The 22875-nt window shown below is 54.2% G+C and overlaps 7 protein-coding genes and 1 non-coding gene across 9 annotated transcripts; 5 read left to right on the plus strand and 3 right to left on the minus strand.

The window, feature by feature from the left end:
• Nucleotides 1-1511: 1511 nt before the first annotated feature.
• PV09_00511 (uncharacterized protein) lies at nt 1512-3356 on the minus strand. The gene has a single exon (XM_016353259.1). It carries the CDS (start codon nt 2743-2745, stop codon nt 1522-1524), a length of 1224 nt encoding a protein of 407 aa, XP_016218412.1. The 5' UTR covers nt 2746-3356; the 3' UTR covers nt 1512-1521.
• A 4785-nt stretch (nt 3357-8141) lies between these two features.
• Nucleotides 8142-10638, minus strand: PV09_00512 (uncharacterized protein). The gene is made up of 3 exons (XM_016353260.1): nt 10082-10638; nt 8448-10032; nt 8142-8319 (listed from the first exon to the last, which is right to left on the minus strand). The coding sequence occupies exons 1-3, from the start codon at nt 10310-10312 to the stop codon at nt 8222-8224; spliced, it is 1914 nt and encodes a 637-aa protein (XP_016218413.1). The 5' UTR covers nt 10313-10638; the 3' UTR covers nt 8142-8221.
• A 167-nt stretch (nt 10639-10805) lies between these two features.
• PV09_00513 (uncharacterized protein) lies at nt 10806-11972 on the plus strand. Its single transcript, XM_016353261.1, has 2 exons — nt 10806-11048; nt 11112-11972. Exons 1-2 carry the CDS (start codon nt 11046-11048, stop codon nt 11607-11609), a joined length of 501 nt encoding a protein of 166 aa, XP_016218414.1. The 5' UTR covers nt 10806-11045; the 3' UTR covers nt 11610-11972.
• Nucleotides 11973-12063: 91 nt separating this feature from the next.
• On the minus strand, nt 12064-13363 carry PV09_00514 (uncharacterized protein; the record flags this gene model as incomplete). Its single annotated transcript, XM_016353262.1, has 1 exon — nt 12064-13363. The coding sequence occupies exon 1, from the start codon at nt 13126-13128 to the stop codon at nt 12064-12066; it is 1065 nt and encodes a 354-aa protein (XP_016218415.1). The 5' UTR covers nt 13129-13363.
• A 2809-nt stretch (nt 13364-16172) lies between these two features.
• PV09_00515 (uncharacterized protein) lies at nt 16173-17582 on the plus strand. The gene has a single exon (XM_016353263.1). The coding sequence runs from the start codon at nt 16409-16411 to the stop codon at nt 17189-17191; it is 783 nt and encodes a 260-aa protein (XP_016218416.1). The 5' UTR covers nt 16173-16408; the 3' UTR covers nt 17192-17582.
• A 151-nt stretch (nt 17583-17733) lies between these two features.
• PV09_00516 lies at nt 17734-17850 on the plus strand. Its single transcript, XR_001622101.1, has one exon. It is a non-coding gene; the product is annotated as a 5S ribosomal RNA (ribosomal RNA).
• An 832-nt stretch (nt 17851-18682) lies between these two features.
• Nucleotides 18683-19934, plus strand: PV09_00517. Of its 2 annotated transcripts, none has more exons than XM_016353264.1 (2): nt 18683-18736; nt 18805-19934. In XM_016353264.1, the coding sequence occupies exon 2, from the start codon at nt 18984-18986 to the stop codon at nt 19872-19874; it is 891 nt and encodes a 296-aa protein (XP_016218417.1). In that variant the 5' UTR covers nt 18683-18736; nt 18805-18983; the 3' UTR covers nt 19875-19934. The 2 variants fall into 2 exon arrangements, with proteins under 2 accessions (XP_016218417.1, XP_016218418.1); XM_016353265.1 differs by lacking the exon at nt 18683-18736 and having other exon boundaries at nt 18805-18852; nt 18946-19934.
• A 233-nt stretch (nt 19935-20167) lies between these two features.
• Nucleotides 20168-22865, plus strand: PV09_00518 (uncharacterized protein). The gene has a single exon (XM_016353266.1). It carries the CDS (start codon nt 20271-20273, stop codon nt 22470-22472), a length of 2202 nt encoding a protein of 733 aa, XP_016218419.1. The 5' UTR covers nt 20168-20270; the 3' UTR covers nt 22473-22865.
• The last annotated feature ends 10 nt before the right edge of the window (nt 22866-22875 follow it).

Consider the following 22875-nt stretch of genomic DNA (forward strand, 5'->3'; position numbering starts at 1 on the left):
CCCCCCCCTGGTGCCCCTCAAAGTCTCGCTTCCCGGGCGCAAGCGGAAGGGTGTTTGTCTTGAAAATAGCGAGAGAGAGAGAGAGAGAGGGGGGGGGGAGGGAGAAGGGATTTGTGCCAGAAGGATGAACGCGTGCGCCCCAAGTTGAAAAAAAAAAAAAAAAAAAAAAAAAAAAGAAAGAAAGAAAAGAAAAGGGGAGAGGGCAAAAGCAAACGATCAAGAGAGTAGTAGATGAGGTCTCGAGTGGAGTGTTGGAAAGGAGCTTCCGCGAGGATTGTCAAGCGGCAGCGCTCTCTGCTCTCTTGGACAGGGCACCGTCTTCCGGTCCTTACGCTCCGTCCCAGCGCGAGGAGGGCTGGGGGGAGGAAGGGTCACCAGTAGCACAGAAAGCCGATGATGGAAGGAGGGCATCAAAAAAAAAGAGAAAAAAAAAAAAGAAGAAGATCATACGCCAAGTGTCCCATAAAAAAACCCGCGGATGAATTGGAACGCTACAGTTTGCAACCAAAAAAAAAATTGCGCCGGTGGAAGCCCAATCGCCATGCTTCGTCGACTCTCTCAGTCTTCTGCTCGAGGAGAGCGAATGCAAAAGTCCCACCGCTCCCCCCCTCCCCCTCCCGCCGCGAAAAGAAGGAGAAAATGCAGGCAGGAAAAAGATGAGGGAGAGAGGGAAGGGAAAGTTAAAAAAAAAAAAAAAACCAACCAAACAATGAAGCCCAAGTCAAGTACACGATCTGTGCCGGAGTGGTGTATCATGTGTGATCGCTTTCGTCCCAATGGTAAACCCGCCCTCAATTCCCCCCTCTCCTCTCCCTTTAAAACAAGAAAAAAAAAGAAAAGAAAGGAGGAGGGGGGGAGAACATAAACGCCGTTGTGTACGGAAAGAAAAGGGAAAAAAAAACAAGCAGGCAATCCGGAGTGGTTGCGCAGTTTTGTGAGGGTGCGTGTTTGTGGGGGGTTTGGGGGGAGGGGGGCTAGTGAAGGGGCGAAGAGAAAAAAAAAAAAAAAAGAAGATTCATGAGGTTTGTTGGCGTCGGCAGTAGTGGCCGTTTGTGGTCGTTTGAGAAGTATGAACTCGACGACGACCGCGGGTTGTGAGGCCTCTCATGCTCCTTCTCGAACACAAGCTTCTGGCCGCCCATTCTTTCCTTCGCTTCCATCTCGTGCATAAGGAGCCACACACACACACACACACACACACACACACAAACAAACAAACACACATACACGCCCCCCTCTCTCGTGTACGCGCTGGGGGGAAAAAAAAAGCCGAGTCCGTTGGTTTCTGTCGTATCATCGTAAAAAAAAAAAAAAAGTGTCATGCTCCCGTAGATCATATCCATGCTGTGAGTGTGAAAGCGCGAGTGTCCGAATGGAGGTGTGTGTGTGTATGCGTGTATATATACGTGTCTGTGAGTGTGAAGGGCGCGTGTGGGGATCGGGTTATCCTCTTACGTCGTCCTAGCCCCCCCCCCCCCCCCCCCCCCCCCCCCCCCCCCCCCCCCGTGCACCGCGTCCATGTCATCGTCTGTGCCGCCGGCCGCTGAGCCTGAGCAGCCTCGTGCGCAGCCAGGCCAGGAACCGCAGCCAGGTACTCTTGACGCCCCTCTTGCTGCCGGACCCGGCGGAGGCGACCATGGCAAGCCGCGGCCTGGCCGACCGCTTCTCGGTCCTGGGCTGCGAGCTGGCGTGGGTGGCGCTGTACTCGTCGTACGCCTTTCCGACGAACTCGCGCTTCTCGTTCGGGCCGGCCGGGGTGGAGGACGACGACGCTGCGGCCGCGTCGCTCTTGCGCCGCTGCCGCTCCTGCTTGGCGCGATACTTGGCCTCCTTGGCCTCCTCCTTCTCGTTGTAGGCGGCGCGCAGGGCCCGGATGGATGCCGCGCGGGCGGCCGCGGCGTCGAGCTCGTCGATCGACTGGCCGCGGCGCAGAAACGACACGGCCTTGTCGAAGGAGGTGCGCGAGCTGGGCGAGCCGACCGTGTCGATGGAGCGCAGCGTGTCTCCGCGCGGCCTGGCGCTGTTCGGGGCGCCGCTGGAGGGTATGCTCGACTGCGACGTGTTGAGGCGGGTGAAGGAGCTGCTGGTGTGCAGGCGCAGAGGCGCGGGGTAGGCCGGCAACGAGCCGTGAGAGCCGGAGCGGTTGTGGTGACTGTCCGAGTAGAAGCGGGGGCGCAGACCGTCGGCGCCGACAAGGTCGGTCGGCTCGTCCACGCCGTCGCTGACCGCAGACGTTGCGTAGGACTTGGTCACGGGCGGCGTGTAGGGACGCGGCGTGTGGCGCAACGTGTGCGAGTACGGAGCGGTCGATCTCTGCAGACCACTGCTGGTCGAGAAGGTGGAGCCGTTGCTGGTGGTGCGGCCGTGTCGCGAGCGGCTGTTCACGGGCGTGAAGGACACCTCGGACACCGATCTCGAGACGAGGGTGTTGAAGTCGGCGCCGATGCCCAGTCCTGCGATCCTTTCGTTCTCCTCCGTCGTCCTCGACAGGTCGATCCTGTTCTCGTCCTTGGAGGACAGCTTGCGCAGGTACGGCTTGATCTTGTTTGCGGCGACCTTTGGCTGCACCTCCCATTGCTCGTCCGTGTACCTGACCGGCCTGAACTCGGGCGTGCTCTTGTAGTCCGAGGGGAAGTTCTCCAGCGCGGGCGGAAGGGTCGGCGACTGCAGTGAGGACGAAGCGGAGCCGGCCCGCTTGTGGATCTTGCCGTGCGGAGCAAAGCTGCGGCTTCCGAGGGAGGTCATTGTTTTTTGTTTGGGCTTTGGAGCCTCGCGGTGTGGAATGGGCCGAAGGACGATGTCGAGCGGGCGAGTGTCAACACATTGTTGGGGACTGTTGTGGGTTGTTTTTTGTGCCTTTCGAGCAGTGCAATCCAAGCCGTAACGACGGTGGCGACGGTGGCGATAGCTTTCTTAGGAGGTTTTTTTTTTTAAATTCTCGCAAGAGGAGGCGGAGGGCGCGGTGAGCAGAGGAATAGCAAGGTCTATATCGGGGTCTGGGCGGCCCAAGGCTGAGCTGCCGTGCAGATTACGGATGCGGTTGCGCAGCCCACGGCCGGAACGAGGGATGTGCAGAACCAGGCCTGATCTGCGCCCAGCTCGGTTTCAGCACGGCGGACGGCTAAGCGAAACGGAGCGGGACAGTGGGCGCAAGGCGGCCGACGACGGAGCACGACGCAGCACAAAGGCACAATCGAAACGAACAGGACTGGCGGGATCTGGCGCAAGGGTTTTGAGAGGACGAGCGGGAGGAGTGAGGGAAGGACGAGGCCGAGAAGGAAGAAAAGCGAGATGGGAAGCGCCGGGAGGTGGGAAGACGAGGGCGAGGGAGGTTCAGAGGGAAAGCAGCAATGCAGCGGGACGAGGAAAGCGAAGCGAGATAAAGCGAGCGAGAGCAGAGACAGACAGACAGACAGACAAACACGCGCACGCACGCACGCATGCACATGGACAGCCACTAAACCAGAGACCGTCTGGGGGCTTGGGGATCCGCACGCAGCCGGGGACGAGTTTTGGCTTGGGCAGAAGAAGTCAAGTTCAGTTAGACGTTGGACCCGGCCAGGCTGCGTTTGTGCGACCGCGAGTGCGCGCGGCTGCACGGGGGCGCGACGGGGCCCATCAGAGGGCCGGTTCGGGGGCGCGATTGGAGCACCTCAGGCACGGCGGGGGGGCTTCCTCGCTGTGGGCCAGCGGGACACCACCGACCTCGCTCCCACACACTCCTCTTGCGACGCTGGCCCGCCGCTTCACGCTGGGTTTCGTCTTGAGTGGAAAAGACGGTATGATCCAAGCACTGCAGGCCAGCGTCTGGACGGCCGTCGCAGCGTTGGCTCGCGCCGGCTGCACACCCCCACCCGCACGCCTACCAAGTTCCTGTCGCCACCCACGGCTGCTACGTCCATCTAGGAGGCTTCTCCGTCCGGCCTGCTCGACGCCGTCCTTCCGTTGCGTCCTTGTCTGCCGCTCGTGCACATGCGTTTGTTGGCCATCTCAGCTCTGGGAGCAGCAGGCGGGCGTGCAAACACCATCGCGTGCAGAAACGCCCTGCGGCCCGGAGGCGATCTGTGGCTGTGTGTGTGCGTGCGTGCGTGCGTGCGTGTGTGTGTGTGTGTATATCTGTTTATCCGGGTATGCGCAACATCTGTATGTAGGACGTATGTATGTATGTGCGGATGTGCGGATGTGCGTATGTACGTGTGTGTATGCGTGAAAGAAACCAAAGCATCGAAGCGGCATGCGCGCATCTGGACGCTACCGGCCTTGATCTGCAGGCTCCGTCGCCGCATCGGCACCTCGTTTGGGGACTTTCTGGGCCCCACGGTTCGTCCTGCTGGCTCGTTTTGGCAGCGAAGCCAAAAACAACCACCAATGCCCGGCGCCCGACCCGCCCATGCGCGAACGAGCGGCCTGCATGGTGCTTGCACACGAGGACGGATCATGGCCTGTTTCCTCTTCTCGTGCCCGCTCTATTCGCGACGGCCGCTGCTGCCCGCCCTTCGGCTCCCAGACACTGCTAAGCGACGGCTACAGACGATGCGTCTCTGCGGCGTAGAAGACGAGGCAAAACGAAAAAAAAAAATCGTGAAATCAATCACAGTGTTCCGTCGGCACGATCGATCGATCTGCTTTCGCCCCCTCCGCACACGCCCAGTCTCCCCACGTCCAGGTGAGTACTCCGTAGTCGAAGGGGTGTCGCCTCTGCCTCATGACGAAGGAGCACGACCGACGCCCTGCCCTTCACCGGGCCACCTCGTGCGGTGACCGCTGCCGTTGCACTGCTGACCCCCCCACGTCCGCCGGCGCAGACGCCGACGCTTCTGAGCCGCCTTGTGACGCCTTGCTGAACGAGTCCCAGCTAGCTGGGTAGGAAGAAAGGGCCAGCGAGTCCGGCTGGCAGGCAGAAAGACTGAAGCGCCTCGGGTTGTCCATGACCCGCCCGTCTGGACCCATCTGCTTGCATACCGGCGCATCCGCTCGCCGGAGTCGGGCCAGTCTGCATCAAAGGCTCGTTTTGCGAGCCTTTTGTCTGCCTTCCACTACGGCGACGACGACGACGACGAATGTTGCCCGTGATCTCAGCGGCTTCTGGTGCTGGGTTGCGCATGGCGCGAATTCGTGGACCGCCCGCCCGTCTGGCACGTCGCTCACTCACTCGCTCGCGGCGCGCTGCCTCCTCCAGTCACCACTTTGCTGGCCGTCCACGCGTTTTTCTCAGCTTCGCTGGTCGGACGAGTCCTGTGCCCAACATCCCCAGCAACACCCTCGCCCCTCGCGTCGTCAGCCTCGATGTTCACCTGATCCGCCTGTTTCGTGTTCCCGTGGCTCTGCCTTTTGCCCTGTGCCGGCCAAGCCGCGCAATCCTCCACAGGCTGGCCGGGTCTGGCTGAGGGAAAAGCTCTCTTTGCCGAACGACGAAACACGCTCACGACGACGGAAAGTTGTGTGCTTAGGAGAACAGAAAAAAATTTTTTTTAAAAAAAAAATCTTCCTTCGTTCTGCTCTTTTTCATAACGGACTTGTTGTTTCACCGCACGATAGGCCTTTTTCCCTGCCAAGCGGAAGGACAAAGGAACATGCGCAATCTGTGTTGCCTCGCCTCGCGGGCCGACAGCGGGGGGAGGGCAGGGGTGCAATGTGCTGCTTTTTTGACGCCAAATTCCACCAAGACGATCCTCCAGACAAACGGGCCCCATCTTTGTTTCCTTTCCACTCCTTTTCCGTCTGCGATCACCCGCTTGTACCGGCACGCACGTCTGCTGACCGACACTTTTGTCGCCTCTGTCACACCACTCGGCCGTCGGCCCGGTCGCGATCGTGGCAACGGCGGGCACCACAAGCACAAACGCCACGGCCAGCCTGCGGTGGCATGATGACGCCAGCGGGGTAAGATGGCGACAGGCGGTGCCTCGACCTGAAGTCCTGTCCAAGCCCACCACTAAGTGATCCTTACGCGACCAAGACATAAACACCACCCACTCCATCCCAAAAAAAATAATAAAAATAAAAATAAAATAAATTGGAACTAAAATAAATTAAGATAAAAGACCTCCCCAAACTCCGGCCGCCGGACGTACAAATTCGTTCAGCCCACCGGCTAAAATAGGGCACGCTCGTTTCGAGGCCAGCTTCGGCGGGGGGGGAGAAACCAAAGGCGCCAACGTGGACCGCCGAGATGGTGACGTCTGAGCATCGGGCCAAAGAGCAACGAGGAGGTTGCGACGCCAGCTCGCACCGCGCTGCTCTCTGGCCGCAAAGCCTGCCGTTTTCCCTTCCGTCGTCCCTGCCAGGCTCCTCTCCCTCCTCTTCCTCCTCCTCTTCTTCTTCCTCTTCCCCGCCGTCGTCCCCAGTGGCAAGCCCGAAATCGAGACTGACTTCGAGTGCGATGCGCACGCCCCCGAAGCCCATAGGACCGCGCCGGGTGCGCTGAGCATCTTTGGTCCTCGCTCGAGGCGGCTTTGCTTCTCAGCCCTTCGTCTCCCCCTCTCCCACTCCTCTCCTTTGGTCACCAGGGAGCCGACGAGGGTTTGCGGCCCCAATCACATGCCTGCCGCTCTCACAGGCGCTCAGTTCGTCCTGCCGTGAGATACCGCACCGCTGGACGTGCAGGAGTGGCCTCGCTCGTCCAAGCACAGTGCGTGTCGCGAGCGAAACGTTTCTACCTGAACCCCTCGTATTCTTTTCTTTCTCTTCTCTTTTCCGCTTTATTTACCCCATGTGGACTTGGCACCGACAGATCGACGCTGTTCACAGAGCCCCAATGTCTTGCGTGCAGGGACGTCTAGGCGGCGCCCTTCCCGCCCGCAGCCCCTCCGCTTCCGCCGGCCCACCCGCCCCATCTTCGTCGTTCCACTCCTCCGCCCAATCCGGATTCTCCTCCCCTCGCGTTGACGGAGAATCCGCGGAACGATCTTTGTCTGCTCCGAAAACAGGAGCGCGTCGCGGGACCTGCCCGTGAGAGAAGAAAAGAGAGAGAAATTGCGCGAGGGCGTTGGTGGGAACTGTCCCTCTGCGGGTAATGCTTTTGTTCTCCATGGTGCCCGTCTGCTGGCCCCAAAAAGCTGGAGCCAACCTAACGCCAGCCTGTGAGTTTTCACCCGGCCCCCGCTCTGCCCTGTGAAAGCCTCGCGTCAAAGCCTAGCGCTATCATTGTGCCCGCGCGAACAGCGAACGTATTCCAAAAAAAAAAAAAAAAAAAAGAAATAAATAAATAAATAAAGATAAAAAAGAGAAAAGCAAAGCAAGAAAGAAAGAAATGAAAAGAGGGAGAAGAAAAAAAGAAAAGAAAAAAAAACCCAAATTATTCTTTTTGCCGCGAGTTGGAAATTGCGATCCGTCGTTCTCTTTAACTCTGTGCTCGTTCACCCCGTCGTGTTTAAAATTGGATTGACCTCAGCCCGTTCGAGTTTCCGCTGCTGGACGCAGGTCATTCAAAAGGACGAGCAAAGGCAGAGAGAGAGAGAGTGTGTGTGTGTGTGGCAAGGATCAGATAATAAGCCCCCCTCCCCTCCCCCTTCTCCCTTCTTCTACTCTCTCTCTCTCCAGCCCTCGAGTCTCACGCTCGACCGGATGTAATGTAGATACATATCACTCATTCGCACGGGGCGCAACGGTCACGAAAAAGCCACGGAGAGTCACGCCCCCCCGCTCAAAGAAGGAAAGAAAGAAAGAAAGAAAGAGAAGAAGTCGAAAGGTGGAAAACCCGTGGTGTACTATTTGGCTAGGCGAAGAAGGGAGTGACACAAAAACCTTGTCCAGGGGGGGAGGGGGGCGTGCCCGGCACAAAGTAATGATGAACGCATCCGATCTCTCTCTCTCTCTCTGTTTTTTTGGGGGGGAGTGGGAGGCCAAACAGTGAAAGCAAACAAACAAAAATAAGAGCCATGCCACTTTTTTTTTTCCTCTCTGTTCTTGCTTCGTTGTCCAACGCGCTATGGCGGTGGTAGTAGTGGTAGTAGTAGTAGTACATCCGTCTCTTCGTATGGCGAAGCCGCAGGAAACGGTGAAAAAAAAAAAGAAAAAAAAAAAGGGGAAAAAAAAAATCTATGGATGAGAGGAGCAGAATCGTTTGACGGCAGTCACTATTTCCCTTTTCCCCGCAATCACTTCCAGTCGCACGCCCCCAACGCCCCCCCCCCCCCTCCCCGGCGGAGACCCGTCCGTTCGTTCGTGATGCAATCGTGCGTATACGTTTTGATCATTATGATGGATGGCAGCGCGAACGTTAAAAGATTTGGATGATGGCCGAAGTCAATGCACGATCCACGTCTCGCTTTCTGAATCCTGGAGCCCGACCAAGGCATATTGCGCTCATGATGAGTTCTGTCACCGTTCACGTTAGCCTCACACGGTTCCTTTCCTGCCTTGAAACCCAACGGATGGACTTGTAGGGAAATTTTTTTTTTTGATCATTATTTTTTGAGGGGGGAGGGGGGGTGTTCAAAACGTACCGTCAATAAGCCTGCTGACATCGACCGTGACCTGCCTCTTCTCGTTCGCAGCCCGTTGAAACTGCATTGTCACGTTGCTCAAACCGGAGTTGTCGTAGCCGACCGCGTCCGCGGCGTCCCATTCGGCTGGCTGTCTCCAGCTCATCCACCCGCTCGACAGAAAGTCGGGCGTCTTATCGCCGCTTCCCATGAGCCAGTCGATAGCCTGTGAGTTCGACAGCGTGTTCGGCGACGCTGCTCCCAGTTCGGGAAACAACCGTTGCATGCCCAGCTCGAGCTCAACATTGCTCATCATTGGGCTCTGCGGTGTCGCGATCGTGCCTGATCCAAGACTCGTGACTTCCGCGTCGACGTTGCTGGCATTTGGCGAATCGAAGACATTTGTTGCAGGCGAATTCGCTAGGAGTTGTTTCGCAGAGTCGGGAAGGGTGATGTTGCCCTCGGCAAAGCTGGACTGTGGGTCGATAAAAAGGCCGAGCTCGTTCAGATACCCCTCGACGTCGTTGCTGTCGAACCACTCGCCTTCGTACTCGCTCAGGTCCAGATCGATGTCGACAACCGCGCCCGGCGACTCGGTCGATTCGAGAATGGCCTGTCGCTGCATTGGACCCGGCTTGACGATGTACCCATTTCGCACGCGGCCTGTGTTGTAGTGCATTCCTGCACCGCCTAGGTGAATGAACGGCGTCTGAAACGTTTCCAGCGGCTCGTCCGTACTCCTGGACAGAGCGCGCCGAAATTTGGCCAGCAGTGTTTCGCGGGTATGGTACAGCAGCGAAAGTCGGAACACGCGCAGGAAGCTTGACGGCCGTGTCTCGGCGTTGGTGATAAGCTGGAAACCTCGCTCCAAGGAAGCACGTTGTAGCCTTCGCGCGAACGTGGTCTCTTTGAAGGAGTATGTGTACGGCGCCGAGATCGACTTGACTTTCAGCATGTCTGCTGCGTCACCGGCGGACAGTGCAATGATCGGCCGTGGAATTTCAGGCCTGCTAGAGGTTGTGGGCGCAACTGCCAAAGGATTGGTGTTAGGGCCGGCCCCAGAGAAGCTATAATCTGAGAAGTCCATGCCCATGTGCATGGTTAGGGCGCTCTGTGCCGATGTAGGTGCTGGACTTGCAAGCTGGTTGCTACTTGAACTGCCTTCGCTGGAGAAGTCAATCGTATAGCCCAGACCTATGTGAGAGGCCCCGATGTGATCCACAGAGTCAGGAGATGAGCCAATGGAGTTACTGAGGCCAGCATCATGCTGCATGAACATGGAGATGTCATTTTCATACGTGGCTCGTGGCTTCATAGGAATGGTCTCTACCTCAGTCTCAGAGCGATCCTCTGCATCATCTGTGGCGTGTGTCTTTTTAGCGAGTTGGATGAAGGCCTCTGTGGCAGCTTTGAGATCTTTGGCCAGCTCCGGGGCCTTTTGGAGCATGCCGGATGCGACCGCTCTGTCGTTGTAAGCTAGGAAGATGTTTTCCATCTCCTCGATGGTGCTGCGAAGCGTGGTCACCTGCTCCTTGAGATTTGCGATCGTGCTCTCCTTGCGCTGACGATAAGCACGTTGGGCTAGGCGAATCTGAGTTCGTCGCCGCTGCACCGCATTAGTCGCTGAGCAAGTCGTCCAGAGCGAAGGCACTCACATCCGCCGCTGTCTCGTCTTGGCCGTCTACGCGAGGACGGCCTCTCTGCTTCTTGCCCTCGTCGTCGTGAGAGTCATTCCGCTGTCGCTTCTTTGCAGCCCTATCCGAAGGCATGTCTTCGTACGGTGCCTGGCGCTTGGTGCCAACTACGGTAAGTATCGGCTTTGCGTCTGTCGAGCTTGCTCGCTGGGCCGTGGTATTAGCACGAAAGACCGTGAAGGAGGGCGACATTTGCAGGGCTCAGAGGCAGAGGTTGTGGAATGCTCGTAAGCTGCTGATGACAGCAAGGCTCGACCCTTCGAGGACGTCCTCCTCTCTATATCGCAAGTTGCGGGCTCTAGGACGACATTGCGCGCCCAAGTACAGAGCACGTCAGGGCCTGTATTTGCAGGTGCAGCGCAGCTTACGGAAGAAACTGCTTACCAAGCCGAGAAAGCCCCGCGACGCTATTCCAGGCAAACGAACGCGTCAGGAGCGCAGTGGCAGGCGTTCTCTAGCGATAATTGGCGCTTTCCATTGGATGCAGCGTCTGATCTGGAGAAGAACCTCCATCCCAAGTCGGGCAAAAGATGGGATGATTACTGATCAGTAATCATCCCTTTTGGTAGGGCTGAGCTCTCGAACCTCGCGTCAGACGGCGATGACGCCAACGTGCGGCTTGCCGTGGTCACGAAGCACGACTAGCAAAGCTGCTGCATCAACGGTCCAGAATCCGCAACGGCAAGGACACGATCTCCAGATCTGAAGTGGACGCTGTCTTTCTTGTGCGTCCAAAACAGCGATGTCGGTCGGTGTTCAGCCTCGAGTGTGATGGGACCCTGCGTGTTCTGTGCCACCCAGTGCCTTGTGTACGCTAAACCAAAACAGGACATGGCTCTTCAAGAAAACCCGTGTCGAGACATGTGGGTGGCTCAAAAAATTCAAGCATAGGTCCGTCTGTCCTTCATCATTGTCCATTTCAGCGATGGTATGTTCCTCTCGCTTACGCCACTTGGTCTGCTTCGCCGTCAGCTGACTGATTCGCTCTCAGGCACCCGTCAAGCCGACGTCAAAGGAAAAAAGGCGGGGGGTAGATCCTCTGGCCATCAAGCAGCGCACCGGCTATCAGGCGAGGGCTACGGATTCTGTCTTCACGACCACCAAGAAGGACAAGCAATTGATGAAGCGGTCCATCTTCATGTCCAAGGTTCTCGACGCTGGCGTCAAGAAGCACAAGCGCCGTCGACCGGGGAAGAAGCTGGTGGCCAACCTTGAAAGCCTCGAGGATGCCATTCAAGACGTTGCTGACAGCAGTGCGCAGCGTCCACCGCAAATGCGGAACGTCAGGGAGGGCCGCGGTCAGGCGAAGCGAATGGAAAAGGTCCTCAAGGATGAGCGAGATCGTTTCGGGAAGAACTTGGCTGTCTTAAGCGCTTCTTCGCAAAGTGCGGCCCAGGGAGCCTCAAGCACGGGTAGCAAGTTTGCGGCCCTACGCGCACATATCCAGGCGAACATGTCGTCTGCGGCGCCAGCAGCTGGAGGAGGCTGAACTTTTCTAGAGCGCGAAGCGCTGAGATGCAAAACAACATCCACGGGCGGTCGCGAGCCTATTTCAGATAATGCTGCAAGTCAGCACCTATCACAATCCTTTGTCACCTCTAGGAACCCTAGGAAAAGTGCTGAGTTGCACCGCCATATGTTACTCAGCATATCCGGCCAGGCTTCCGGGCCTTGTTGAATTTAATGTAGATGCATGAGTGTGCAGGAGCAAAAAAAAGGAAGAAAGGGAACGCGACGGGTCTAAATTGGGTCGATTTGACTGTCGTATGCGAAATACATCACGATATAGAACTATATTATACATGGATATCAAACATCCGTCCTAGGAAGGAGAACAATCTCCGATAACTCGCTAGTTCCTAACCTCCCTCTTGCGCCTTGCGTGACAAAGCCCACCGCCGATTCGTATGTGACGAGACTTACCAGTGGCACCGTAAACTTCGTCAAGGTAACAGATCTCCCACAAAATGGTCTTCCACAAAGTCCAGCCATGATCCTGAATACTGGTTCCCTCTTGCCTCGTGCAACGTGCGGACAAAGTCCTCTATCCTATCAAGGTGTCGTTTCCGGAAGCGTAGTCTGTCGAACGATCCAAATAGCTCAACTCCACGCTGCGGCATTTCTACCGCGGCCACAAGCAGCGGAAAATCCAATCCTAAGCCCGTGGCACCGTCCGGCGGCCACGACTTCAGCTCGGCGATGTCGTCTAAGATCGCGGAAGCAAGGGATCTCGCCGCGGTGCCTTGGATGCCCAAGGGGAAGCGCAAGCGGTGAATGATAAGAAGAGCTGCCAGACGATATGTGCGAGCCTGGACGAACATGGCTTTCTGCTCCTGTGCTGTATAGTCGGCCCAGAACCCTGGCGGTGTTGATGGTGTCCAGTCGTGTATTCCTTGTTCGACGTCAGAGTATGGATCGTGCTCGTCTTGACTACCTCGAGAGATTTTCGTGGGCAAGACTTCCACTCTCATGCGATAGCTGCATTCGCATAGGTCATAGAGTAACGGCAGTAAGGAGGTACAGACGCCGGCAAGCCTGTCGCACGAGGGCCGGCTCAACGTCGGAAGCCGCAGGATCGGCAAATCCCGTCGAAGCAGGCAATCGATGGTGTCGACGCAAACCAGAGTTATGAGCAGGGTGTGCAGCCGAGGATGCTCAAGCATTGCTGGATACCAATCTCTGATCGCGAGTAAAGTTGCCCGAGTAACGTGACGAGTAGATGTCCCCAGAGGTGACATTGCAGTATAAGCGAGCAAAAGCTGCCCAAGCATCGCACATAGAGCAGCTTCCTCCCATCTGGAAATTGATGACGATGATAGTTGCGAGAATGTTTGTAGACAACTCGAACCGAGCGCGAAGTCCATGTTTTCGGGGTCAGAGTTTTGAGAGCATCCGGCATCTAGCCGTTTCGTGACAATGTCGTACGCGTCAGCGAGCAGATACGGAGACAGATTGAAGATCATAGAAACTGCCTGGCGGAAGTCTTCGGTAAAACTAAGACCAAGCATGAAATGTCGATGAGCAATGAAGAAGCTCTCTCGAGTGCCAAGCAGACCTGCCAAAAGCCAGCAAGACGTGTGCGACGGGTGTATGGTAAGTTGTGCATCGCGCTGGACGCGAAAGAAGTCTGAAGCGGAAGTACGTCGTGCAAAATGTGTGGATCTGGGAAGTATTGATGTGACATGGTCGAAACTGTAATTCTCCCACGTTGTGCCGCATCCTCGCAAAGAATTTGGCGAGTCGAGGTTGGACACAATAAAGAACCCGCCGGGGACACGGACTGCACGATTTCTACCCCCTACAGTTCTTCGATGACACGCCTTTCCTATCCGGTGGCATCGGAGACACGCTGCAAGTCTGTTCACGAAGACACATTTCTCCTTGTTCTTGTGGCAGCGTTCACAAGCCGCTGGCATTGTTCTAGCAACATCCAGGCTCTTGGGCAAGCTCGTGACGTGGAAAGTCACCCAATCGCTCATTCGCGACGAATCTAATATGACTTGACACAGTCGCTTCAGCACTACTTGTTGGAAAGCAGCCCGTGAGAAATGTTTCTGGTTTTGACTCCCCTTTTTAAGTTATCCCATATGGGCGAACTTTTCCAAACTCAGCTAGCGTGGCCGGTCTGGACTCCACTATATCAGCCTTATGACACCTTGGCTGGCCTTCGCTAACGCCCAAGGGCTGTATGAATGTGCACGGCAGTCAAACTCAAAGTGTATATAGTTATAGAGACATCAGGAGTACATGCTCTTCAAATCATCTTTCGCCTCACACTGTTTTGATTGACATTCTCTTTATTATTGAAGCTGTCTTCTTGCGCCAACGTTACTATCAGCAATCGTAAACCTAATACGCGCAAACACAAGCCATTCACAGTTCTTTTTCCAATCACTGCTGTGAAGTCGATTTGATTTGCTCCGAGATGAAGTCTTCCAAAGAAACCAAGCGATACGCAAGTACGTACTACGATATATCTTGGTGAATTCTCGTTGACATCGTAGGTCCAAACGAGCAGCGAACAATCAGCCGCGAAGATCTCGGATATTATAACGCGATCGTTGTTGGCGCCGTCTATGACTTTGGCTTTGGTCTCGACGCGCGGTCCATTCATGAATACTACGCGCCGCTTCGGCATTGCATCGAGCAATATCCATTTTTATGTGCTGTGGTTGCCGATGGTGCCACGGATAGATCATGGTACAGGACGGTCGACATGGTGGACATGCAGAATCATATTTTGATCATGGAAAGTTCAAAAGCCGACAATGACCTGAGCGTGATCGAAAATATTCTTTCAAAGCACATCAATGACCCGTTCCCACCAGGTATACCTCCCTGGAAAATCATCGTGGTTCCACTGCAAAGAGGAACATTTGTGGCTTTCAGTTTTTCACATGCCATTGGAGATGGTCCGTTTGGAATGGCTTTCCATCATGCATTTTTACATACGATGAGAACCGTGGATGGTAATAGATCCCAAACGACGCCCCTCGTCAAAGCGCCAGCAGTTCGGCTATCAGATCCGTTCGATACACCACAGCGACTCCCCATCTCTTGGTCGTTTCTTCTCCCACCATTAACTTCCATGTTTATACCGACGTTCTTTTCGCGTTGGTTAGGCCTGCGCACGTCCGCTTCTGTCCTCAATGAAGGGACTTGGCTTGGGTCAAATATCGCTTTTGACCCCAATACATCACATAGCAAGCTCAAGATGCGAGAGATCGGGGTAATCCATCTTGATAAAGCTCTAAATGCCGCAAGGAGTCATGGAGCAAAGCTGACGGGGACCTTACAGCAGATCATTACCCGAGCCTTGAGTGCGGCCATTGTCGACCCAGAGATTACCAATTTCGTGTGTGCGACAGCAATAAACATGAGGCGAGCTGCCGGAGCATCCTATGATGAAGAAGGAAATTGGGTGTCTGGTTGCTTCTTTGTGCACCCGCGAGTTGTCAAGATGGACAGGCTTACGCCTACAGATTGGGAACTGGCAAAGTCGGCGACGACGTTTCTTTCCGATTCGGCGGCGACGCTTCACGATCAAGCCGTTGGTTTACTAAGGTACTTACCAAGCATCCGGAAGTGGATCTCGGGCAAGATTGGAAGTAAAAGAGACTGTTCGTTTGAAGTAAGCAATATCGGCGCTTTCAAAGACGCAAAGAATACACATATTCAGACAAAGGATGTACATATCATCAAGATGGCATTTGCACAACCTGGTCATGTCGTGGGCGCTCCATTGGCTTTCAATATCGTCGGCGTTGAAGGCGGCAGTTTGATTTACACCGTTACCTGGCAAGTCGGAGCTTTAGGCATACCTACGCATGGGGAAGAATCCTTTGTTGAAGGTCTGTGCGATTCGATAGACCACGACCTCGTCAATCTACTTGCAGAATAGTATGAACTTCTCTTTCAGTTGAATATATTGCGTTTTGCTGTTGCAATAGCGACAGAGCATCATGGGGCCACAGAACGATTGTAAATTAGTGTGACGACAGCCTCCTAGGATATGCAACACGAACGATTGAGGAAGCCAGGAACTTAAGTTGAAGGCAACAAAGTCGAACCTCTTATACGCAAGGAACGCCGCGCCATAGGCGAAGAAGTCCAAAGATTTCTACGCCATCAGTAGGTCTAAAAACAACTCCAGAAGAGTGTTCTCGACAGCTAGGCAAGTCCAATTCTTGTAAAGATGGATACGAAAACAACATCGAACGGGATTCGATGTTCATCGGCCGTCTAGCGGCTTTGGCAGCATTTATGAGAAAAATAAAGAAGACAAAGTATCGACAAATTGCAAGTTTGTACCATAAAACGAGACGAGTGATTATTTGATAAAAATAGCTTGTTTGGCGTTGTCGATCATGTTTTGAACGTGAAGACACAGTTCGTGTGTATCCATGAGACCCAGTAAAACCGTAGAGTGACGGGAACTTGTGCGTTGCTGCCTAGCTTGATGCCTGGCGCGCGCAGATGCAGCTATCAGGCAACAACGGCGTCACCTCTGCCCAGCCACTCGCGCTTTCAGCACCCGTACCAACGCGACAGGCGCTCGACCTTCCTTTCGCTCCTTTCTCGTCTTTGCTTGCGGTCGCGAAAAAATCCACATCGCCATCCATCAGCCATTGTTCACCTCCTGTCTTTACTTTCCCACTTCGGCGGATAATCTCGCGACGGACGCGATTTCGTTCCTGCGCACTTGATTCCGAGCGCGCTTTCGTTCCACGATCCGCAACCCCTTAGAATTTCTCAATCGAGCGTGTCTGTCCTTATCCATCAACCAAGATGCCTGAGTACGCTAAAATGAAGAATGCCGAACTGGAGGCTCTGCTGAAGGAGCGGGGACTGCCACACACAGGCAAGAAGGCTGACATGGTCGCCCGCCTGGAGGAGGACGACAAAAAGAAAAGCGAGGATGAGATTGACTGGGACGATGATGGCGCAGATGCATCCGCAGGCACCATACAAGCGGCGCCGGTGGTTGAGGCTGCGCCTCCCCCGGCTGCCGCTCCGGAAGCTAAAGTCGACAGCAATAACACTGAAGCGGCGCCCGTTCAGGATAAGGCAAATGCCTCGCCAGCGGCTACGGATCTTGCTGTGAAGAAGCCAGCGGAAGCCAAACCCACGGCAGATGGCACTGCAGAGACAAAAGAGGCGCCCAAAGCAGACTACTCTTCTGGCATAGCGGCAACGGACATTGACAAGGAGCTTGAAGCGCGTCGAAAGCGCATGGAACGTTTCAATATCAAAGCTGATGAGCAAGATCCTATCGCTGCCGAAGCCCAGAAGCGACTGGAAAGACAGAAAAAATTTGGCGAGCAGGCGCCAGACACGAATAGGCTCGACTCGGCTCTGTCGGAGCGACGGAAGCGCGGTCGCGAAGGCGGTGATGACAGAGGCGACTTCAAGCAAAGACGTGGTCACAGGGGCTTCCGGGGTGGTCAGCGCAGAGGAGGAGGAGGCCACAACGGCGATCGGGGATCACGTCAGGAACACAATGGAGGTGGATCGTGGATGTCAAAAGCCGATAGGGAGGCCGCCGAAAGGAGAAAGGCACGATTTGGTTGAGCCGCCGATTGCACATGCTGAGCTATGTGCGCGTCATCAAATCTCGTTGACTTGGACACGGGCGCAACACTTGATACTTGCAAACTCTGATTGTACGCGAAATTGAATGGCAATAATCTGTCTTTCACAGAAAGGAACAGCATCTTACGGCAGTCTACCTCTTCTCACTTGTTGTACTATTACCTGCGATCTTGGCAAATGAGGGAAGAAAGGCAGATGGCATATGGCACGTTCGGCGATAGCCTGTTGGCACGGTCAAAGCCTTTAGGGAAAGTTAATCGATGAAACAAAAATTCGATACCAAGTCCGCATGCGGAATGGCGGCGTTTGTCAAAAGAACCACACTATGTTAGACACGCAATGAGTAGTCACTCTTAATGAACTCCGTGCTTCTTTTCTTTAGGATTTTTGTAGGATTATATTCCGGAGCTGTCATCTCAGGCTCGTCCTTTCAAGTGCTATCTATTCCGAAGCCATGTCTTCGTAGGACTTGATCTTAGAGTAACTATATCTAGTTACTTGAGCACAGCTCTCTTTCACATACGATCATAGACTGAGGAAAATTCGGGTCCCCGTCCGCTCACCCCTAGACAAGCCTCAGATCGGCCCATTAGTACTATGGTGGGTGACCACATGGGAATCCGGTGCTGTTGTATGTTTTCCTTTTTTTAATCTTTTTTGTGTGCACTACATTGATTGTTTAGACATTTGTAGAGGATGTTTGTTATTTTTGGTTGTTTTTTTGATTCGTTATTTCCTCGGATGGGCCGCAAGAGGCAGCGGAGCTGCTAGAGTTGGTGTTTTTCAAAAACGGTCATTGAAGAAGTAACTTTACGTGCCGTAGTACTGGCTGCGACGCGTCAGGCGTGATTTTAGCAAGTTGCTAGAATATGTCTGTCAACTTTCTGATCTTGCATAGTTTGGTCGAGAAGGACGTCAGGATGGTCAATCACCGGGATTCTTTTCTTTCCATCCTACACAATGCCCGGTCAAGAGCTATATTCCCAGTATCTATGGCCATGGTTTCTAAAAGCTTGTCAATTAAGGCATTACAACGCATGAAATCGATTTTTAAAAGAACAGGGCGATAGGCGGCTCTCTCATTGCTGCTGCAGATCCCGCTTTTGGACACCATCGTGAGTGGCAAGTTATTAAGTGGCAGAGAAATAAAGGCCGATAGGTTTCATAACAGTTGTTGGCTCATGGCTGGCACCAAGCTTCGAGTTTCTTCAATCTGATCAAAGTGCCTCTACAGAGAAAGCCATTTGCCAGAATTGGAAGCTTCTGTGGAATTCACGTTGCAGCAGCGAAACTCGAATGGCGTCTCGGTGAAATTTTCCTTGGGATTAACCTTGTGCTCATTACGTCTTTGTCATGATGTATCTTAAAATCATAAACGTTCGAGTCTGCGATCCGCATGAATGCCTACCCCGCAGGTAGCTTACCAGGGTGATTAGCCGTGATGCTACAGACTTTGGCTCCTACAGTAAAGATTTCCTCCTCAAGGATACGAGTCCTCACAGGACACTTAATCAAAAACGGCCCGTTCGTCGAACTAAATCCTGAATAACGATATTTTGATGATCTAACACACAAGGCACCGTCTTGTGAAGTGATTTGGCCTGTCGCACATCCAGCCTATTTCTAAGCAAGCGTATTCCGTCAGAAGATCCGGATTCCGGTTGATTTGAACTCCAAATCTAAGCAAATCAACAATTAGAATTTAGAAAACAGGCGATTGACCCTTAATATAGTCCAAAAAGACTCCAACCCTCAATCACGTGCAGTAGCCATGAAGCTGGGCGACGACTTTACGCCATTCACCATCCCCATCACTTACGACGTATCAATTCACGGCTCCCAAGCTGGAGAAGGGCCTCCTCTGCTCCTGTTGCATGGCTTCCCGCAGACGAGTCTCATCTGGCACAAGATTGCCCCACGTCTAACAACGTCTTACCGTGTAATGGCCATTGATCTCCGTGGGTATGGTGCATCTTCGAAACCACCTGGCGATGCGTCTCATAAGGCCTATGCGAAAAGCACAATGGCCCAAGACGCGGTCACGGTGATGGACCGTCTTGGCCACAAGAGATTCTACGTCTGTGGTCATGACCGTGGGGGCCGCGTCACTCATCAAATGTGCGTCGATCATCCAGACAAAGTCATCAAGGCAATGGTTTTGGACATCGCCCCCACGCTCGCCATGTTCGAGCAGACGGACAAGCAGTTCGCATCAGCATATTGGCATTGGTTCTTCCTGATACAGCCAGCCCCCTTTCCCGAGATGATAATGCACAGCAATCCGGAACTCTTCACCAAGAAGTTCCTGTCGGTGCCCGGGGTGCCGGAGGAAACCTTCCATCCAGATGCACGGAGGGCATACACGGATCTGTTTCGAAATCGGGATGCGTGCCACGGGATGTGTGAAGATTATCGGGCTGGAGCCAGCATCGACTGCCAAGAACAGAGGGAGAACTTGGCCAAGGGCAAGAAGATCAAGTGCCCTCTCATGGTGATCTGGGGAAATAAGGGTCTGGTTGAGAAGAAGTTCGATGCGCTTGGGGAGTGGCGCAAGGTTAGCGAGAGCGAGGTTGTGGGGGAGGCGTTCGACTGTGGGCATTACATTCCGGAAGAGAAGCCGGACGAGCTACTGGTGCGAATGACGGGCTGGTTCAAACAGTGAAAACGAGTAGCGCTCAAATTCAGATGGACGGCTCCCGCACCACAGCGAAGCCGTTCTTGCCAAGGGCTGTCATGAACTCCTTGTCTAGTGCGTGCTAGTCGACGATGCTTTTGAAGCGAGCGTTGTTGCGATGCTCCCGTTTCCCGTCTGGCGGATGCGCAACGCAGCAACTTCAGTCAAGGTGCCTTGCAAGGGGAATATGCAGGGCGGGCGCTAGACCTAGAATGGACTAGCCGCGGAGTGGACTTCAAATCGTTCCTGCCCACGATTTACACCCAGCCCAATCGTCGAGAACCAAACTCAAGTTCTCTCTACATTTTTTCGGCCTGATTCGTGTTCGACGCTTTCCTCAACAACAACTGCTGACGCCGAGCCCATGTCTTTACGCTAGTGTCAATGGCATCATTTGGCCAGTATCACGATCAGAACCTTGCATCCCGAAACCCGTTCGCTTCTCATCCCTCCTCGCTCTCCTCCACCTTTCAGCCACCACCGCTGCCTCCGTCCAACGCCCCGTCTCCGTCTTCTGCTTCCTCGTCTTCGTCCGCAAACAACACCTTCGTCATGCCCGCTCCTTCAGCGAGGTCCAAGAAGCCGGCCGGCGATTCGTACAAGCCCAAGATCATCACAACCGTAGGCGCAAGACCAGCATGCTTAGTCAATGCGTCGGTCACGTACGTCGGCAACAACCAGATATACGCGTTCGGCGGCTTTGATCAGTACACAGACGAAGTGTACAATCATGTGTTGAGGCTGGACCTTACGACCAAGCAGTGGAGCCTGGTCGATAACTACGGAGACATACCTGGTGTTAGGATGGGCCACACGGCCAACTTGTGGCAGGGAGACAAGATTCTAGTGTACGGCGGCGAGAACGAGCACCGGGCATACCTTTCCGACGTTATCATCTTCGATCTGAAGACGGCACATTGGACGCAGCCGGAGTTGCACGGACCGCCACCCAGAGGGAGGGCTAGACATGCGTCCGTTATTCACGACGAGAAATTGTACATCATGGGTGGAATGGCCGGCAATGAGAGCTACGTGCTTGACGATATATGCTACCTCGATCTCAAGACGTGGACATGGTCAAAGACCTGGCGGTTTGTACCTCGCTATGATCACACCGCCTGGATCTGGGATGGTAGAATATGGGCCTTTGGCGGGCTCGGCGAGGATATGGAGCGTACGAGTGAGATCTGGTGGATCGACCTTAGGGGAAACACGACGAATGCCTTCGAGAGGAAACGGCCGCAGGCTCGGCTCGCAACAGGAACGGAGCGTAGTGGTCTTCCCAACACAGGCACTTCCGGTTATGCAGCCAACACGAGCAGTTTGACCACTGCTTCTCACTCAATGCATAGACAGGCTAACACGCCGCATGCTCCAGGCAGCATTTCCTCCCTTAAGTTCTTGTCGAGTCCCAATCTACCACCGCAGGCTGTTGGATCACATTTCCACATGTTCTCATCTGGGTGTCTGCTTGACTTTTTGACGCCAGCGACCGTCTTGTCGTCGCTCGAAACCAGTCTCTCGGCATTAGACTTGGACACCTTGAGATGGCAGAAACTTGCAGATGGCAAGGATCTGTTTCATCCCGGCTACAGATGGCATTATTGCGCCATGGACGAGGACGGTACACATGCTTGGCTACTAGGATGTCCTTCAGAATCGGCCACGGATAACAGTGACTTGGCTTCCGAAGCTTATCTGAGCGATGTGCTGCCTATTGATCTGCGTAAACTTGGCGTTTTGGGCAACAGGCTCTCAAGCGAGGTTCGACGGAACGGCTTTTCTACACCTGCTTCAGATATGACGCGTGAATCGAGTCTCCTCGGTATCGGTGCGGACCTTGTGCAGTTGTTCGATCAACCTCCCGAAGCGGGGGGCAGCGCTGACTTCACTGTGACTGGTGAACTGGATGACGACGATGAAGCTTCACAAAATGTCTCAGATGCAGACGGCTCGACCACATTGAGACCAACGTCGAAACCGATACATGTCCATCGCTTAATCTTGCAAGCTCGATGGGCCCACTTCAATCGCATGTATAATGCACAGATGCGCGAGTTCCACACTCGCAACCTACACATCCCTGAGCCATACAGTGTAGTGCGCGCATTCCTATTCTACCTCTACACGGATTCTATCTATGACAGTCGGGTCACTCTTACAGACGTAGCCGGCCTATTGGTCATGGCTGATCTGTACGATATGCCGCGACTCCGAGTTTTGTGCGTGAATCGCCTGGGTAAGGAGCTAGACGTCGAGCATGCTGCAATTATTTGGGAGCGTGCCGGCACGGCTGGAGAGGACTGGCTTAGAAAGAAGGCAGCGACATTCTGCATGAATAATTGGGGACGCGTTGTGCGGTCGAAAAGCTTCAAGAACCTGCGCCACACGAGCCTTTTAGAATTATGCGAGGAGGTAGACATTGACAGCAGGATCTTGTCTGGGGATGAGGTTGAGAGGCTCAGCGGCGGACTGGGAGGATTGGGTGGTCGTGGTGCTGTCAGAAAAGGTAGCATTGGTCTTAGTCTTGCCGAGGAGGAAACGGGTGAGGAGGACGATGCTGATGACGGGATGGATGTCAGTTGAGCTGAAAGAGAAAAGTCGCCGAAAGGCTGGACGTCTGCCGATGCTTCTCTGGCTAGAAGAAGGAAGCCAGTTGCACGTCTCCGAGTTGGGGCGCATATTTTGACCATCGATCTCGGCGGGAAGTCTGCTATTGTGGTGCCGCACGGGTAGGGTTTGCCTTCCCTCTTTCTTTAACAATTTATATAGCGTTTCTCACGGTGTGACGAACTTTGGCAAGGCAAGCAAGTAAATGAACCCATGAGAATCCAAGTACGAGCATTTGGGATCTGGAGCTTGGTTGACACGATGGCGTTCTTTTGCTGAGCACGGAGCCTTTCATTGTTGGGAGCGGAGTACGAAGCAGACATTCTTGTAGGGACTAGTGATAGAAATGGATCTTTGATTGAATTGCCATTCTCTCAAT

This window comes from Verruconis gallopava (genome assembly GCF_000836295.1).
Source record: "Verruconis gallopava strain CBS 43764 unplaced genomic scaffold supercont1.2, whole genome shotgun sequence".
In the NCBI taxonomy this organism is placed as follows: domain Eukaryota; kingdom Fungi; phylum Ascomycota; class Dothideomycetes; order Venturiales; family Sympoventuriaceae; genus Verruconis; species Verruconis gallopava.

Bases quoted from the DNA above. Each gene is read 5' to 3' on its own strand.
- PV09_00515 (XM_016353263.1), top strand. From the start codon at position 16,409: ATGCCTGAGTACGCTAAAATGAAGAATGCCGAACTGGAGGCTCTGCTG.
- PV09_00517 (XM_016353264.1), top strand. From the start codon at position 18,984: ATGAAGCTGGGCGACGACTTTACGCCATTCACCATCCCCATCACTTAC.
- PV09_00512 (XM_016353260.1), bottom strand. From the start codon at position 10,312: ATGTCGCCCTCCTTCACGGTCTTTCGTGCTAATACCACGGCCCAGCGA. The intron at 10,033-10,081 runs GTGAGTGCCTTC...AATGCGGTGCAG, and splicing joins AAGACGAGACAGCGGCGGAT to CGGCGACGAACTCAGATTCG. The intron at 8,320-8,447 runs GTACGTTTTGAA...GAACGGTGACAG, and splicing joins TGTCAGCAGGCTTATTGACG to AACTCATCATGAGCGCAATA.
- PV09_00511 (XM_016353259.1), bottom strand. From the start codon at position 2,745: ATGACCTCCCTCGGAAGCCGCAGCTTTGCTCCGCACGGCAAGATCCAC.
- PV09_00518 (XM_016353266.1), top strand. From the start codon at position 20,271: ATGGCATCATTTGGCCAGTATCACGATCAGAACCTTGCATCCCGAAAC.